We start from the raw sequence: 20020 nt of genomic DNA on the forward strand, positions 1-20020 counted from the left end.
CATCGTTATAGCCTTGTCGAGTCTTACAGCACACTGGTTGATGGAAGACTTTCAGCGGAAACGTGATTTTAGCAGCAACACCTCTCAATGAATCACACACAGGAGGATATTTAGCGAATAAACCTGGACAAATTATGCAATGAATACAACATTCCCAAAACTTGTATCCATATTTTTCTGCGTGACGGAGGTGCGAACATGGTAAAAGCAATTCTTCTGGCTGAACATCGACAGCATCAGCTGTTTTGCACATGCTGCAGCTCATTGTCAGTGATGGCATTCTGTCGAAACAAGCTGTAAAAGATGTTTTGGCGATCTCGCGATACATAGTCAGCAAGTTCTGGCACAACAGCAGCTTTAAGAGCAGCAAGAAAAATTTGGCGTTGCCCGTAAGAACTCGTCCAGGATGTCTAGATATGCTGAAATTCTGCATGCAATATGTTGGTTTTGTTATATAACAAAACAAGTCTTGGGGGCTTACGCTACTCTCTATGACGCCTAGTCTAACAGCCCAACAGTGGGTCTTGATTAACAATATTGTGGACACGTTAGGCCCATTCGCAGACATTACCAAGGAAGTAATTTATAGCCAAACATCTGTATCCATCATTCTTCCTATGCTGAAAATGCTCTGAATGTTACTGGCTGGAGGGCAAGAAGCGAATCAAGGTATTCAGACAATGCACCATGATATGTTGACATCACTGCACACTGCCAGCATCAAGAGGCATATCTTGGCCACCATCTTAGATCCATGATTCAAACATTGCCTATTCAGCGAAGAATTACTTGTGACCAGATCCAAAGAATGGTTTAGAGCAGAATGCATCATAGTTGCGTCAGGTCAGGTGTCTGTGATGAACCTTTCCATACCGTAAATGAAACAACCCACATGGATGACGTCGTTGACGCGATGCTTGAATTGTATCTGGACAGCCCTCTGTTGCCACAAGAAGACATATACAGCTGGTGGAATGCTCACAGGTTTAAGTTCCCCATCTTGGCAAAATTAGCTAGATGCTATTTGTATGCACCAGCTTCAAGCGTTCAAAGTAAGCAGCTGTTTAGTGGCACAGGTCAGATTTTTTAGGCTCGTCATGGATTGTTACTTGGCAAGAAGGGAGAAATGTTACTGTTGCTTAAATACAACCTACCTCAACTAGGCTTTCAGTATTAGTTGCAGCCAGCATACATTGATGTCTAACTTTAGCTCTATAGCATTCATATTATTAATTTTAATTATTATTGGGCTATTGTTATTAACATTTTTTAGTCGTTTATTGAAATCTAGTAATGGCGACCTGCATCATTCAACATAAGTTAAAAGACTAGCTTAATACATTTTCATTCATTTATATCTTGAATTGGCAAACCATAAGTTTTATCAGTGTTAGTTTTAAAGTTTTTCAAGTTTTATGTTTGTGTGATCGTTGTTTTCTATAAATAGCAATGTACTTCTTATCTGGTTTCTGTTTGTTTTTGTATAGAAGTCCAAATTCACTTGCTGCTTAAACAACCTTGTTAAAACTGACACGGCAAATACCTGCTTGCATTGCACTAATAAGTTTATGTTTCTGATCCAGTCGTTGCTATAAAACAAATAATAATGAAATAATTGGTATTGGCAATTTTAATAATAGGCTATACACTCTATCAGCATAATCGACAAAAAGTCACATCAGTATGGCTTTAGAGGTCATTTTGACCCAATTTTCATGATTGATTAACTATTTTATTTTAAGCTATTCGTTTGTTAAGCAGTCAATATCTTGGAGCCATTTTCATCTGCACTTGTGAAACTTGGCATGAATGTGCATCACAAGGAGGGTACCCAAACTAAGTTTCTATTGCCTAATTTCTTGCTCAGGTGACTGGTATTTTCAGTTCTGTTGTATATTACTGCCTTTATCTTGGACATTACTATACCTATGCAAGAATAGTGATACGTGGATACGTCAGAAGGACCATAATTCAGCCATACCAAAAATAGGTTCTATTGACCTCATTTTCAGGCTTGAGTTTCTCTGATATTTTCCTCTATTCTAGTATATTTAAATGTGCTTCTGTTGGTAAAGGAGTCTATGTTTATGAGTCATGACATTGCATTTACTTACATTTTATTTCTGACCTCATTTTTGTATGTTACAGCATCAGAAGAGCTGACAATGGGTGGAATGAAATTCACAACATTTGACTTAGGTGGTCATGAACAAGGTAATAACAATATTTTCACTGTAAAATTAAAATTAATCATCCTTGTCACAACCTAATAGAAAATAAAAATCAGTTATGAAAGGATGCTCATGTCAACACTCACCGCTAGACTTTTCATGATTCCTGTTTGGTCCTAACATAAAATGGTGCCAGTCACCTATCCAGTATGACTGCCACGGTGGATGTCTTAAAAATCATGTAGTAATTCACACCCCCATGATGAATGGTCATTATGACATACGGTTTTCATCAGACGTCTAATGATGTCTGTTTTATCCTAGATGAAATTTTGCCAGTCTGACATCTGTTGTTTGTAATACAGCAGTCAGTTTGAAAATCTGACCACTGAAAAGTATCAGAGATGGTTTCAGCACTCTATAGTTAAAAGAAATGATCTAGAATTCCAGGAAATTCTTTTAGCCCAGTAGAGTGTCAGTTCTTTTAAAGGACTCTTGTTTTGTATCTTGGTATCTTTTTCTTTTGTCTCAATTTTTGTAAAATTGAGTGTTAATTACTTTTATAGTTTGTCTGACTGGTTTCATGTACATACATTAGTAATAGCAACATCATTCTTTATTCCTTCTGGGTATTATGAATGGACTGAATTCATGGAAATTAGACAGTGCTAAAATATTATGATTCACACCAAACTCCAGTAAAAGGATATAAAATACCATTATGATTGTTGTTATTTTTTCCTTGCAGCCAGAAGAGTTTGGAAGGATTACTTTCCAGCTGTTGATGGCATTGTCTTTCTAATAGATGTCTGGGACAGGGAAAGGTTCATGGAGGCAAAGGCAGAGTTAGATGTAAGTCACTTACTGTTAGTAGGGAAAATTTCAGAAATTTCTGATTTAAAATAAAGAAATGAAATTTGCATGTTAAATAGTCTCAATTATGCAGAAATGTTGAAAATAAAAGCATACTAAAGTTTCCTATTTTTCTGTAGTATTTCTAATAATACTTAGAATTATAAAGTCTTTATTTTCAGAGAGCAACCTAATTAGTTTACAAAACTAATCTCTCTTGAGGACTGCTGTTATATACAAATATTTACAAGTAAATGTTATTAAGATTCATTATACTGCAGTTATTTGAATATTATTTCATAAAAATAGAAATTGAAAAAGAGTTAAAAGAAAACATGACTTGAAAATATTCTAAAGAAAATAAAAAAAATGGTAAGGAAATATGACAGTATGAAAAAATTATCCTTATTAATCATATAGTCATTTCATTATCTTTGATGAAAATCAGTTAGTGAAGGGGCTTCTTTTGCATCATTATGTAAAAATATTCCAACTTAATGGACCAAAATACTAAAACATTTCTGAAATAATTATGTTTGAGGCTTTGGAATTATTACTTGACAAAGACCATCAAAAGTTGAATTCAAATTTGTTTTTTGTGCTTTGACCATAGTGGATTCTGAAGGCCATTCTTATTTACAATTTGTACATAAGGTTAGAGTTTCTAAGATATATATTCTTATATGATTGAAAGTATTCTTAGCTGGACCATTGCATAAATGACAAGTTATTTACTTCCAGTGCTGATTATATAATAAGTTCTAACAACACACATTATCTACTCTTGACAGTTCAAACAATTTTTGTCAAACCTGTCTTTAAATATCATAAAGGGACTTGTAGAAAGTGTCTTTTTAGGCATAAAATACTATACAAAATATATCACAAACTTAAAAAACCAAAGGGACTTTTTGAACCAAACCTTTGTAAAGGGTATGGTTGCAATATTGAGCTGGCCACTGGCAGGTTTGAGTTTTAAAAAAGACAATAAATTAATAGAATTGTGGCTGATATGTATTTCCAGTCTGAATCACTAGATCCTAAAACGATGGCTTGGAAGATTCATAATGGTTTTCAAAGGACAAGGTCATGGAAGTATTTGCAGGCAAAAACTTTAAATCTAAGAAACATCTTGCCTGCAAAACAAACCACACTTTATTTCACATGCCTGGCATAGTAGTCCAGATTGTTATTACAGTTGATCCTGGCCTTATTTTGTAAATACCAAAGTGTTTGCCGTTCGATTCAGTTTTTGTTATGATACTTGATACCTCTATACACCCTGTTACTAAACCATTAAACCAAAAGTAACTCGCTATTACCTGCGTACATCATTGGAATGGCAATGATGAGAATTTATTTCAGGTTCTTATTTAGCATATTCTTGCGTGTACTGTCAAGAAACCATGCATGTGTATGCATACTGAGCTGAACTACACTGCTTTACATAAAATCTGTAAATTCAAAGCTATTTAGATGTATTCCAGCAGCTTTGCTGTCGTTTGACAGGTAGATTTTTAAAACTGGTTTTAGTGCAGTAATTCTATTATTAATCTCTTTCTAAGAGAGGCCTGTTTACTCTTTTCCAGAGTTTGCTGACAGATGAACAGGTAGCCAATGCTCCAGTTCTGGTCCTTGGTAACAAAATAGACAAACCCAATGCTGCTAGTGAGGATGAAATACGACATGTGTTTGGGCTTCATGGTCAGACCACAGGAAAGGTGTGTGTCCTTATTAAATATGCTAAAAATATCTATCAATAAATCGTGGGTAAGATTTGTTTGTTCGTTTCATGTGGAGTTAAAAAAGTGATCCACTGCCAAATCTGCTGATGTTAGATTTGCAGATCAGCATGAATTTCAAGCCCTGGATATGTATTGAGCTATTTAAGAAATATGCCAAAAGAAAAATGATTTGAAAAACTTATTGCAAACCTACATCCTATTAAGAAGTCACAGAGCTTAAAAGCTCTGTCATGGACAGTACACAAGTTTTTGCATTAACAAAAGCCTTCAATTTATGCGAAAAACAATATCATTCAGTGCGATATTTTGATCCTTTGACTCTTGCCCTTGGGCCTTAGGTGCAAATGACAGGACCAAAATTCATTCCACATGTAAACACTGACCAACCCACCCACCCACTCCTGGGCAACAAAGGCAAACTGCTAATAACATGTTACATACAAGATATATATTTTATAATTTATGAAGGTATGAAAATGAAAAGCATGAAGAGCAAATAAGAAAGAATATTCTATGAGCTTTTTTTTAATTATCTTTAACCCTGCACTGGAATCCCTGGGTTGCAGGAAATTTTGAAAACCTAACTGCATATTTATATGCTATAGGGAAGTCACAGGCCATGTTTGACTACTGTATCATGAATGGTAAAAACTATTTTGGATTTAAATGAAAACTGACACGTGGATGACCCAATGTACATATGTTCATGACAAGAAACAAAAAATACCCTTTTCTTCACAAGTGAATAAAATAAACACAGAACATAAATGTCCCCAAACAACACCCAAGAAACTGACTTAAATGCACAGCTTTAACCAAGGCATTGTTTCCCTTTACCCTTATTTGTGCATCAGAGACCCCCAAATTTTTTAATTGACCCATTCCCCCCACAGTTTTGACACCAACATTTCATTTTTGACTCTATCTGAATCCTAGTTCTCATGCCAAGGGAGATTTTTTACTCTCAGTTTTGCATCACAAGGGGATACAATGCAAGGTCTGATGGATGAACAGATGGATGGGGTAAGGTAATGCTATATCCTCTACAACTTTTGTGAAGGCCTTGGGTGACCTAAAGCGCTCACTGTTACGGATCACTGTCATCTCACCCCTGTCTGCATGGGTTCGAGTCTCGGGTTTGGTAAATGATACGTGAGAAAGCCTACCTGTAGCTTCTCGATGGCTGGTGGTTCTTTCCAGGGTTTTCCCAGGTTCTTCCTCTACCATTTATACTGGACGCCAGGTATAGCCTATCTTGTGCTGAAAAATGGCGTTAAACCCTACAACAACCTACAACAACTTTTGTGCTGGGGCATAAAAAAAATCAATTATTCATCCATGGATGAATTTGCTTACATCATCAAGATCTTGGATGGGATCAATAATTAACAAGATCCACACATTAATGAGGTAATTTTTCATGAGATTGTCAGCTTGTGACCACACTGGAGGTGGTATTTCTGATTTTGAATAAAATTCATAAATATGTTTATACAGTCGTATCCATTTATCTTGACATCCTTAGGCTCAAGGTAATGTTGACATAAGCATATCTTAAAATAAAAGTAATGGCAGCTAAATCTAAAAGCAAATTTCTTTTGGACCAACATGCAGATGAAATTCATTTTGTAAGGGATGACCTGTTGTCAATGAGTAGGATTTGCACTTTAAGAAAATAAACCAAAATAAATTTGATTTCATGAAGACACTGCCAGTATAAAATACACTTGTATATTGACAACTTACATGTTTGTTACCTTTGTATAATGAAATCTATAGTGCATGAAGCACATGTACATGAAAAATCAATGAATTCAAGTATTGGTTACATGTTAGAAAACTCGTTTATCAGTCACATCTGTTAGAAACCAGATGTATAAAAAAATAGTTTGATTTTCTTTCCCATTGTCAACCAGCCGTTTTGACTAAACAGTTCACTATGATATTCATTTTAGCATGTGGCTGTTGTATAGTTGTTATTTACTTGCTGATTAAACTGACCAAAATTTCAGTCTACCATATGGAACCATAATAAGGTTTTCGAGGGGATGAAGCTAATCATGGGGAAATAATGACCTGTCATCAAGTTATGAATTCTTTAAAAAAAATTTAAAATATTTAATGACAAATCATTGCAAACAATTGAACGACATTTTTTAAATAAAAATCTTAACTAAACATCAACATCTTCAACTTCCTTAATGGCTAGATATTTAATTATGCCACCAATGGTAGTCATCATAAATGTAGCTGCCATTCTTCCTGCAGAATAGGAAATGTTCATGGTGCAGTAAATATGTTCCAATCACCGATCACTTTCAGTAGTGCAGATTACATTGCTTTTATGAAAATTTGGTGATGACTTCCTTTGATGAAGGGTACATTGTTTTTATAGAAGATGGTAGCCAGCTGGCTTTGATGAAAGATGCACGTGTTAGTTAAGTCGCCAAGAAAAACAAATTACGGAAGACCAAACAGATACCCATTTGTTATTGTGATGGCAACATTAAAGCCTGGTAGCAACATCAGATTATTATGAAATAAAATTTGGATCAAAATTGGCAGCTTGACGACATAAGTGATTAGAAAACAAAGGATTTGTTTAAGTAGGGACCTAGGACTTCTGTTAACAAATACATTTTTTTTTTATCTCGACATTGACTTGAGCAAGACAAATTTGGTAGTAACCAAAGACCATGGGCCTAGGACTTTGTTTTTTTTGGGGGGGGTGACAGGTGATTTGTCAGCATATTGTTGTTGTAGGCTTACCACCATATTTTACTGCATGATAGGCTATACATGGTGGCCAGTATAACTGGTGGAGGAAGAACCACCAACCCATGGGAAGCTACTGGAAGGCTTTCTCACATACCCTCATTGGTCGAGCCCAAGACTCAAACCCATGCAGACAGAGGAGAGGTGGCAGTGATCAGTAAAAGCAAGTACTTTAGACTGTTCTGCCACTTCCAACTCTGGTTTGTCAACATAAGTGAAGTCAATTTAGTAGGTAAGACTGTATCATCAAAATCTCAGTAATATGCGAGATCCATGCATATTAATGAGGTGATATTGTATCTGATTAGCTGAGCTTATTTCCACTCTATACGCCATAAATGTGATCCAGAGTTTATTACATCAGAATAATGGTGTATATTATCATGAGTTTGGAAAATATAGAAATTGAACAGCGTTCATGTATGTCAAGGGAGTGATTTTGCGTCTGATTGGGTGAGCTTGTAACTCTAAAAGTAATTTTTTTTCTGATTTTGGTCAGACTTCAGATGAGGGCTATATTAATGAGATACCTGGCATCTATCTACAAAGCTTGCTTCCTTGCCAGAGCTAGAAACTATATTTCTCATCTGATTTCTATAAAACTTTATAAATGGGTTTATATCATAAAGATTATGAGCAGAGAATTTTTTTATTAGTTATACTATTATTTTTAGAACAAAGCTTTGTCGGGGTATATTAAAATTAGCTTTATATAAAGTTTTGGAGAATGTTTGTCTTGGGTATGTTCTTACTACATCAGTTTGCCTGATAAAATGGTCATCTGTTATGTAATCCACGCGAGCAGTATTAGACCCACTTGGGCCTCTTGTCTTGGCTACAAATTTTAAAACCTAGATTGTTTGCCATATTTGAAGGTATAAAGTCCAGATGTTGTAAACTGCATCTCACATCATGTGAGGGGCCCCGAGTGGCCGAGTGGTCTAAAGCGCTCTCCATTACGGATCACTGCCATCTCACCTCTGTCTGTGTAGGTTCAAGTCTCGGATTCGGCCAATGTGGGTATGTGAGAAAGCTTGCCAGTAGCTTCTCGAGGGTCGGTGGTTCTTTCCGTGGTTTTCCCGGGTTCTTCCTCCACCAATAATACTGGTCGCCATGTATAGCCTATTGTGTGCTGAAAACTGGCGTTAACCTCCACAACAACAACAACAACTCACATCATGTGAAATTGGTTAATATGCATGCATATATAATTATGCCTTGAAGGTTATTGAAATTGTTTCCACATAGCCGAGTTACGCTGGCTGTTGCGGTACTTTGCACATATCAGGGGTTAAAATTAACTAAATGCTGTCGATAACCTACGGTTGTTTTTTTTTACCAGCAGAATATAGATGGTTGGAGGTATATTTCTCCCAATTATGTTGACTTTTGGTGTAAAAGCACCATATAGAAATGCTCGGGTTAATCTTAAAATGGGATGGGGGAAAAGGGGAAACCGCTACTGAAGCAGACAAACATGTCAGGATGATTCAGAGATGTTAGGTATATGGTAAGTTAGAAAAAATAGCAATTTGATGAGAAGCCCCTCCTTCTGTCATCTATTATTATTATGAGTATTGACACACAAAATTGCTGGCAAGCTTTGATGTCCTCTGACATATTCTCATAGTGTGCATCTTCACATCTTTTGACAGATCTGTTTTTGTTCTGTATGTCTTAACATCTTTGGACAGATCTGTTCTTGTTCTCTATTCTTGACAACTTCTGACTGATCTGTTTTTTGGGGGGTTTTTTTGTTTTTTTTGGGGGGGGTGTTTTTGTCTTCATATCTTCTGACAGATCTGTTCTTGTTCTGTGCGTCTTTACACTTGCATTTGTCTGATCCTTTATTTGTATTTATTTTCTGCAGTTTTGTACTTGGTGGTTTACTCGAGTCTATATGTAATTAATTTCCTCACGCTGGTATTAAAAAATGTATTTGTCTTGTTATTTTCTATTCAGGGTAATGTACCTAGAAGTGAACTACCTGGCAGGCCAATGGAACTCTTCATGTGTAGTGTGCTGAAACGTCAGGGGTATGGAGAAGGCTTCCGATGGCTGGCACAGTACATAAACTAGAAAATCATGATAACTAGTACAGTGCATAAAAATAATGAAGAAAATATGATATTTTATGATTGTCAACAGAGGGAAGTTTGAAGGCATGACTGATTTTGTGAGCATTCATAAATATGTAATTTGATTGGACATTTACAATTAGATTGAATTCATCATCTTCCATGGCATTGTGCAGATGTCATTGTGAGTGAGGGAGATTCGAAATGCGCATATATAGACTTGTGATATTAAGAGGCAAATCTAACAAATGGGTATGTAGCATGATTGGATTTATGCTTCAGATATCACTGAAGCTAGATTTTTTGCTTGTTCATGACCAGTCATTTACACTTTGAAAGGTTTAAAACATGAAGATCCAGTTTGCAGAAAATGCTTTCAGACAAGTACTAATCAAGACTGACATTAGAATTTGAGAGCTGCTAAAGTGACAACAGAATCATTTTCTGTTCTTCAATGTCTTTTGCTAAAAGTTTACCTTATTTCTTTAATTGTGCATAACGGGTATACACATGTCCTATGCTAGATGTCTTCAAAGGCAAAGTTGGTGCATTGACTAATTGTTTAGATTGCATTTTAAAACATTAGATTAGTAGATAGACAGACATAATCATGCATAATTATATAAGGGATTGTAACTAAAACAAAAGACATGCCAAGCAAATGCTTTTCCCGTATCCCATGCAGGTCATAATGCCTCTGAATCTAAATGATCCTTGTTCTAAAAATAACAAACCTTTACCAACAGTATGTCAGAGATTAATTTAAAAAAATCATTGAAAGCTTGCTTCATTAAAATAATAACTAGGGAAAAAAACACTTTGTCAAAAAAATTTGAATGTTGTAATTTGAAAATATCCTGCTTGTGTATCACCATAGTTATCTAGTTGCTTTAAATTTATATTGTATTTACATAGATCTACTTTATGTATACATTTTACATCTGTGTAAACAGTGGATTGTTTAGGCTTTTAAATGTTAATGTATGTTCATATTTGATTAGTGCTTATGATTGAAATTATCAAAAGCCTTCTGTAATCAGTTTATTTTTGCATTGGCTCTCTGTCTTTAGCATCTTTAAGACAAGACAGTATTCTTTTAATTTTTCAAGTTGGCATGATGCACCATCAAGTCTGTGAAATATTGTGAATCCTTTTTTGGTTGGGGTTTATTTAAATAGTAAGGTCTTTGTATTTCACACTCTTTTTGAGCTGACTGTATATAATCGCTTGTAAGTCAATTCCAACTGCAAACTGTACAGACCCAGATCTGCCATTCCATAATGTGCCAACAAATATGGGTCTATGCAATTTTTTATTAACAGTAAGTAGAATAAAGCATATAGACCCAGATCTGCTGGTACAATTATGTGATGGCACATCAGTGTTTATTTTGTTTGCAGTTGGACTCAAGTTGTAGGCAAGAGCATGTGATATTAAATTTTCATTGTGTAGGAACCCTCGCCAACAAATTTATTTGATAGGCTGCTCTTAGTAGGAAAATGTCTGTGCTTCCAATTTCTGGTCCTGAACTTGCAATGTTCAACATTGGGTCTATAGTTTTCTTGATACGAGATTCTCAGTTTTTTTAAGAAATGTGTTCTTAGACTTCCCTTTCTACATCTACAGAAAATTTAGTCTATGTAAAACTTTGAACTTACATGTAATGCAGTGTGTGAGAGAATTTTTTTGTGCCAGAATAGAATTGCTAATGGTTGTTTTTATTAGAAGAATGGATGTTGAAATGTAAAACATTCTTACTGTGCTGTTTGTAATCCTTGTTTATGTCACTAGCAGGTGTTCAGAGGCATTGTTTATTCTTGTTAATTTGATGTGACATAAATTGAAATAAATAACATTTACTTACAGTGTCTTAGAAAATTATTCGTTCACATTAACATGTATTTTCTTCTTGAGAGCCATTGAGCCATCAGTAATCAACTTGAAGAATATTTTAAATGCTCTGTGATGGATACATCTTGATTTTTAAAAATTTGTTCAGAATAGCCAATTATTTCGACCTAGAAATTTCTGTTTTATGTATCTGTTTGTTACATGAGTAAAAAATTTTTTAAATATGATAGTTATGGTCAAATCTAGAAACTGAATTGTACGGTCCACATACAGACTTTCACATCAGACTCAGTGGAGATGGTTAGGACAATGTAGAGGGTACCTTGGACACTAATCTACCCATGGTGTTCATGCAGAATGCCCACATGATTCAGATTTTGTTTTCATATTTTATCATTGTCAAAACAAAAGCTCATTGAAGGTGAAATGGACAATCAGTCTTGTAAGAAGTCCAAATAATTGGAAGAAATGTATGAACAAAGAATATTCAGATACTTGGGAATAAAAAGCTAGAAACACAACAATTACATTTTTTGCATATTATGTCATATCAGTTTTAGTACTACCCATGGTGGCAGATGATTGACACCGTGATGTGAATTTAAAAAGACAAAAAGATTCAATTGCATTGAGATCTAGGTTAATGTTAACCTGTAGGGGGTTTGGAACTGCAGTTTTCAAAGTGTAAACTGGAGGACATTAAGGCCAACGTGCCCATTTTAAACTTGGACACATTGATGCTTTGACAGTATCAGACCAGGCTTCTGACATTTTCAGATGCATGTTTTGCAATTCAGCAGTAGCAAAGAACTATCAGTGTGATAGAACAAATATTTTTCTGATTGTATTATAACAATATAAGTCAATTCAGGAAGACGTATAGCAGCTGATGATAGCAATGATTCCGAAAACTGAAGCTTATAAATCAACTCCAACATGTGATGGAACCTCTACTGCAGAAAATATTTTCTGATTATTACATAATGGTTTGAAAAAGAGGAATGAACTAGGATAACTGCATTACATTTGAATCTTAATGTTTATTCAGTGATGACGGGTTGCAGTTAAAATGTGTTTGCAAATACAATTAGGGAAAATCCCTTGGTGTTCTGTGACTGCATATACCATTTGATGATACACATGGGGGTGATTAAACTGCCTGTGAGTACTGATGACTTGCCAGTAGACAAATTATTTTGGATTAAAGTGAACAGACAAGTGAAGCTGAAAGATATTCAGAGTCTGTGTGGAAAAGAACAGAAATAAATATGAAAACAGTGTAACAAAATGGTTGTCTCTTGGTGAACATATATGGAGACTGCTGGTACAATGGTGACCTCTACAGATGTATTTTCAGACAGAGCCCATAAACCAGGAACAAAGTAACAAGTCTGCAAGGAAGTGTAAAACTGCATGGTCTAGTAAAAAGGAAAAACATTATCATGTGTCCAGTAACAAGAAGAAAAAAGATTGTGATAATGCAAGTACTTCCACTAACATTTTGGGAGTTCTGACAATCAAACTACCAGTAGTACTATCCCCAAGTATGTTACAGCAGGTAAGACATAGAAAATAAAACCCAAAGAAGATGCTTTGAGAGTGAAATCCCAGAAATCAGTAGAGATTGTCAAGAATTCATGTAAGAAATTATTTGTTGAAAATGACAAGACTAACCCCTTAGTAATCAGTTGCAGAGTCTCAGAGGGTGAAGCTGTATTGCTTATTTCTAGACCACATTATTCCATTTTTTAACAAACATAACCTAATTCTGCAACAGGAAGGGCCTATGATCTGTAAACTTAGATAAAACATGCTTAAATTATTCAGGTTATTACTGGTCAGATTTGTAAAACCACATAAATTTCAGAAGCCATGTATTTTACTTGATTATCTTGATTGTTAAAATACAAGTCAGATGATACACATAAGGTATGTTAAGAAATAAGAAAATACGTAGCCAAAAGTAAGTTATATGCAGTAGCCTGGGTGAATCCTATAACGATGCAGTGAAGAGGTTTCCCTTCAATAATGAATTTCTCAAACAGTGAAGTGGCTAATGTGTCAACCGAATGATGAGTGATTTGAGTTAATGAATGTACTTCCCAAAGATTTGCATGCATGGAAACCAAATGGCAAGATAACATGGAAACAGTTTTTGGAATTACCAAGTGGTTGAACTGAATCCATAGATCTTGACATTGAAGGAGTTCACAAACAATTTGATCTTATCATTAAAGTCAAGAAACCAATTGGCCATTTGAACAGCAAATTGTTGTCCTTGTTATTCCACTCAGATGCAGATTATAGTGTGATCCCATTTGTTCCAAAAAATAAATAAAAACACTCAGAACCTAGATCAACCATGTCAGTTGATCCCATGGATGCAATCTTAGTGACAAAAAGTGAATGTAGAGATTGGACTACTTTAACGAAGTTTGCTAGAAGTTTCTCAGAAAGTGCAAGAGTGTCACATACTGTAGCTTTATTGTGTAAGATAAAATAAGTAAAATGAACTGTAACTATTGTTGAAAGATAAAATAAGGAAACGAACTGTTATGATTGTTAAAAGATAAAATAAGGAGATGAACATTAACGATTGTTAAAAGATAAAATAATGAAACGAATGAACTGTAATGATTGTTAAAAGATAAAATATGGAGATGAACTGTAGCGATTGTAAAAAGATAAAATAAGGAAACGAACTGTAACGATTGTTAAAAGATAAAATAAGGAAATGAACTGTTACGATTGTTAAAAGATAAAGTAAAGAGATGAACTGTAACAATTGTTAAAACTTGTTGCCAGTACTTGATTTGTTGTTGCACTTTACTGAAAATTGATCTAACTTATTGAAAAATATTGATTATCTTATCAGGAAGCTGTTCTTAGGGTTGGCAGGTCTGGAGTAAATAAAAATCAGTTTGGTAGATTGGCATAATTATTTAGGCTGCTTCGGATTCATGGACTGTATTATTGTCAAGTGCATGAGTATTGCAAAACAACCATACAGTTGAATACAAAACCCCAAATACATAATTCTTTAATATCCACTTTGCCATTGAATGTCATCAGTTTCTTTTAAAAACACAAATGGTACATTTTTGTTAATGATATAAAAAAAGATTGGAAAAAAGTTGGTTGAAGATTGGTCTGAATTTTTCTAAAATCTAGGAATCTTGTTCATATCACATGCTTGGCAGTTTTGCAAGCAAATGGGAACCATGTTCCATTGTTTTCTCCACTTTCCAAGAAAAGGGGCCCTTACGTCTTCCCCATCCGCCCCCCCCCCCTCCCCACTGAATTCATGGGATCATTTTCATTTTCAGGGTACCCTGTCTGTATTTACTGAGAATATTGATTCTTACTTCACAATTCTATATTAATATTATATTCCATTTAAGTACTGCATTATTTCGTACTAGCCTTTTTCTTGCATGCTAAATTCGAGCATTTTCTCATATTCAAGATAAAAATGTTTACAGATAAGAATTGAAATAACTTAGTGCCTACACATAACTCTATTGTGGATTGTTCAGCTTGCTGTACTGTTAGAAATAAATGGAATTGGTGTGTGTCATTTTTTTAAAATTGTTTTTTAGCCAACCTTATTTATTTGGGACTGTTAGCAGTGTTTTCTTATGCATTCTTTATTTTTTGAATGGCAAAGTTATCACTCCCAGTATAGTTATCAGATGCTGAAGCAATGCCCTCCATTGTAGACCATCAGTCATTGTCACCTTCATTAATCTAAGTATTTTACATGACAAAGTGTAATGCTTTTATTTCCTTTTGATTCACTCAGGAGACCTAAAACTAGAGGCAAGTTGATAATGAGAACCTTGCTGTATGGTACAAGTCTTATAGTCAAGCCTCTTGATGATATAGTGGACTTGCCTAATAGTCTGCATGTAGTGCACAAGCTTGCAAATGATATAGTTATTTTCTGTGCACCTTTTATGATGTGTTGCAGTGATCTCAATGTACACTTATAAATGTTACCATGCTAAAAGGCACAAGGGTACAGCCTTGAAAAACTCATGTTTTTGATCAGGTTATGTGACCCAAGTGTTATGTTCTTAGAATGCAATTGGAAATTTGATACAGTAACATACTGTCAAGTCAAAACCACCCTTAAATTTAAAGTTAAAATATATTTATATATTGGTGTTCCTTTTATAACAACTATGTAAAACAGGTGGAATAAATTATGTACTTTGCAAGCAATGAGGAGCAAAATTGTAATTCCATAATCTTTATACATTTTACAGAAAATGAACTAAAATTTAAAATAAGCTGATCACGTTACACAATATGATGTCATGAATAAAGTGTACTCTGCTTTAGAACGTATTTGGATATCTTGCATATAGCACATTTATCTGCATGACATCATAATTTGATATCTTGCATATAGCACATTGACCTGTCTGACATAATTTGTTATCTTGCATATATCACATTTATATGCATGACAGCACAATTTGATATCTTGCATATATCAAATTGACCTGTCTGACATAATTTGATATCTTGTATATAGCATATTTATGTGCATGACATAATTTGATATCTTGCATATAGCACATTTACCTAACATAATTTGATATCGGTTCTAAATTGAAAAATATATGATCCATGTTTGGAAACTGGCATTTTTGTTTCACCTGCATTTATTAATGGTGAGGCAGATTTTGTTTTGCAGCCAGCTGTGATAGCAGCAGCTGTGTTATGATTGTGAGTTAAAGTTGTGTATTCAGAGTTTAGTTCCTTTCTTCAGACATGTATGTAGTCCTGGAACTTGATTTTTTCATCTTTGAGGGTTTTTGCAATTAGCTAAATTTCATTGATACTGTTGTATGTAGTCATGAAATTGATTCTGTTTGTCTTGGAGGGCACTACTTATATCATGCCTAAAAGGAAGTCTCTATGACCTACATTGCATGCTCCATTGATGATGTTTTCCATAACTTATATCACCATTGTTAAAAGGATATCAAAGTAACCCATAATTCATATTCGAATAACTTGTCTGTTCTTGGATTCTGCCACACTGGAAAAGGCAAGATACAGCATTCACTGGAATTATTCTTTGATGTATGCATATTTTCAGAATTCTTAACCACCCCTCCAGATCATGTAAGATGGTTATAGTATGGAAGGGGAAGGGAGGGGGGAAAGTGAATGAATAATGTAACTTAGAAAAGTAGGGAGAAACGCTGTCTTGCTGTAGGCTTTTAGTTTTAAATATAAATCTTAAAAGATATATTTTTCCTCCAGTTGATAAGTTTACTTTCTCAAAATTTCTTCCTCCTTTGAAGGGGCCCAGAGTAGTTGAGTGGTCTAAAGCAATGACCGCTCCAGATGACTGCCATCTCACCTCTCTCTGCATGTGTTAGAGTCTCAGGCTCAGCTAACGTGGGTATGTGAGAAAGCTTGCCAGTAGCTTCTTGTGGGTCAGTGGTTCTTCCCAAGGGGTTTCTGGGGTTCTTCCTCCACCAGTTATACTGGCTGCCATGTATAGCCTATCTTGTGCAGAAAAATGGCGTTAAAACCTACAACAACAAAGTCCTTCTTTGAAGAGTGTTCATTTTATTAATGACATGAAAGAAAAACATGGCTGCAAATAATAATGTGTAGCATTGAAGGATATGTTTCCTTTTTTGTAAATGCATGTAGTGAAAAGCTCTTTTACATTTAAAAATGTAATCAATTTCTTTCATGTTTGAAACACAAAACATGTTTAGACTTTTAAGTGTAGCAAAATATGTAGTAACCACTGTTACATTCGTTCAGAATTATGAAGATATGAAACATGTGTGAAAATTAAAGACATTGTTATGAGCACTGTTTTGCTATGAACATGGAAGCTCATGTCATTATAATGAAGTTATTTTATTCTACATTCATTATCTTGATTGTTAAATTTCACTTATTATTTCTCAGATGTCACATATTTTATGCCTGTCTCCATGTCCATCATTGATATTTGTATTTTATGGTGTAAATTGATAAATAGTACAACTAGAACAGAAACTTGCATTTTATTGACACACATATCGCATAATGAATACTGCACCTTGTCAGTTCATAATGAAGATTATGAAATGTTTCATTACATCATACGTGTTGTTTTCATTTTACAAAATAGATCCAACAAAGATGATAATTTGGAGTTTCAGTAATAATACAATATTAAATATGTAAATCACAAAATATATTTTGGTTGTCTAGTAGCAGAAGTTGTTGACGTATTTTTAGTTTGTTTTGTCTTTATTTGGTATCCCTTCCAAGTCAGAGTTGATAACAAGGATTTTCACTTGTTAAATATTGACATGAAATACAGATCAAACAGAGTAATCAGAATGTTAAGGCATGTGAAAATCTCCCTCTCAGAATCCCCAAAATGGCGTTACTGAATTATAATTTTTAGAATTTCTGCACTTAAGAACATCATTAAAGATTTATTCATGAGCTATTGTTTTGTCTCATTTTTCCAAAAGTACTTTTGACCAAAAAGTGTTAAAATGATTGTAAAAAGTTATAAAACTTAGACTTTTAATTGGTTCATGGTGTACACTGCTAACCCTTTGGATTAGTCATGGGTTATTGACTAACTATAATCTACCCTTTTGCCATGTAACAAGCAATATGACTAATACTGTACATTTAACAGGGCTGTCTGTGTTAGTATCAGAGATAGAAAAAACATTTAAATTTTTATATATGTACTAGTTTTTACAGCCTAGTCTTGTTTACCTACCACATTGCTTCCATGAAAAACAAAAGATTATCTTGAAGGGATAAATGGATATGACTTTATTTGACTTGCATTAAATAATACCTGTCTTGGCATTGTATAAAGAATGAAAATCAGATTACTGAACTTAAAGTGTAATGTATATAATGCAGGTATTAGCCATATTGTAATGTTGTACTGACACTGTTGAATTATTGATGCATCATAACATCATAATTAAAATAAATCTGCAATAGCAACCACCTGCATACAAGGGTCGCCTGTGTATAAAGGCATGGTTACATAAGCCCCTTTATACATCATTCAGTAACTTTTATCTTGCCCCATGTTCATGAAAATCACTTCAAGATGGGTGCCCTGAATGGCCATTATACATGGATGTTATGTAATTGATGGCATATTTGCCTCACCTGAAATAGTTAGCGGTCAGATATAGGTTTTTGCCTTGCTGCCACAGTAGAAGTGTTAAGATTGTGAGTTGTTGATTCAGTTGTCCTTTCATCCTCTGTCAACATTTGGTTAAGTTTTCTTTTCCAAAATTTTAAGGCAATATCTTCTGTATTCATCAGGTGATCAATGCTTCAGTGGATAAGGAGCAAATGATTAAACTTAGAGTGTGTGTTTAATGATTAAATGTTTTAGATCTGGTAGTACATGTGTGTGGGTTGGGAGGGGCAGCATTCTACAACACCTAAGCACAAAAGTTGCTGTAGCATGCCAACTTAAGGTAAAGTTTGAAAAGTGTAAAAATGGATTGCACAGAAATATTGGAAACAAGTGTATACATGAAGTGCCATATAATTTAGGAAGCAAATAAATTTATACATAAAGTGCAGAATAAAGTATAAAATATAAATGTTAATGTTCTGCAAAATGTATAAAGTAAAAAAAAATAAAACATTCATAAAATATGTCAAACTTTGTTACATGGTTGAATGGACAAATGACTAAGCAAAGATATTTACCATGGAAGCATTATGAGGATGGGCATTGCTAAACAAGTAAATATTAAAATAAAAAGCCTCCCAAGTCACTTGACTTTTATGGACAATAGTAAAACAAATATTAAAAGTTTAATTTCGTAAACTGAATTAATCCATAATGTATTTTAAAGAGAATAATATGTTTCTAAAATTTAGAATCACCTCAACAAACTAGTTAAGACCAAAATGACAACAAGAGTACAATCATTTACAAAAATTGTACAAATAATGTTTATGAAAAAATTTAATAAATCATTCGCACATAATTTGCTACTGGGGGGGAAAATGTCATATTTTTCCAAAGCCTTTGAAACACGTATTTAGGTTAAAATCACATCATGTGTTGATGCAATTTAGTTGGTTCATAACACCAGAAAGAAACCACATTTTCATACAACCCTTCTTTTGTGTGTTGATAATATTTGAGAACACAGGTTAAACTATAGCTAAACATTTTTTCTTTAGTTTTGTTCTTTTACAACTAATTGTTATTATAAAAACATTATACTTTGTATCTAACAGGATTTTGGAAGGCTAGAAGTTCGAAAATCAATCACACAGCACACATGAACAGACTTCACTTCAGTATGGCAGTTCATGGACTGTGTAATTGATTCGCAAGCTTCAGGACTTAATGAATACTGTAAAATATGAAAATAAATTCTTAAAACAACAAATCTTCAATTTTTAAAATGTATTTAAAAATAACAAAAGCAAAATAGAAATCATTTGCATTTGACTCTCCTGTTTTAAATAACACCTAAAAATTGCAAAAGATACTTTTTAGATAGATTTCACAAAGCCATTT

At 34.2% G+C, this 20020-nt stretch overlaps 1 protein-coding gene across 3 annotated transcripts in view; it reads left to right on the plus strand.

The window, feature by feature from the left end:
• Nucleotides 1-17943, plus strand: part of LOC149803500 (small COPII coat GTPase SAR1B-like) — a 46968-nt gene extending 29025 nt beyond the window's left edge. For all 3 annotated transcript variants that reach the window (XM_089953234.1, XM_089953233.1, XM_089953235.1), the window contains 4 exons: nt 2149-2214; nt 2920-3023; nt 4613-4744; nt 9506-17943. In XM_089953234.1, the coding sequence (XP_089809360.1) occupies nt 2149-2214; nt 2920-3023; nt 4613-4744; nt 9506-9622 (419 nt within the window). In that variant the 3' untranslated portion in view covers nt 9623-17943. The remainder of the gene's footprint in view (nt 1-2148; nt 2215-2919; nt 3024-4612; nt 4745-9505) is intronic.
• The last annotated feature ends 2077 nt before the right edge of the window (nt 17944-20020 follow it).

The sequence above is a fragment of the Sinohyriopsis cumingii genome, chromosome 3, assembly GCF_028554795.1.
Source record: "Sinohyriopsis cumingii isolate HCF-2022 chromosome 3, ASM2855479v2, whole genome shotgun sequence".
NCBI lineage: Eukaryota > Metazoa > Mollusca > Bivalvia > Unionida > Unionidae > Sinohyriopsis > Sinohyriopsis cumingii.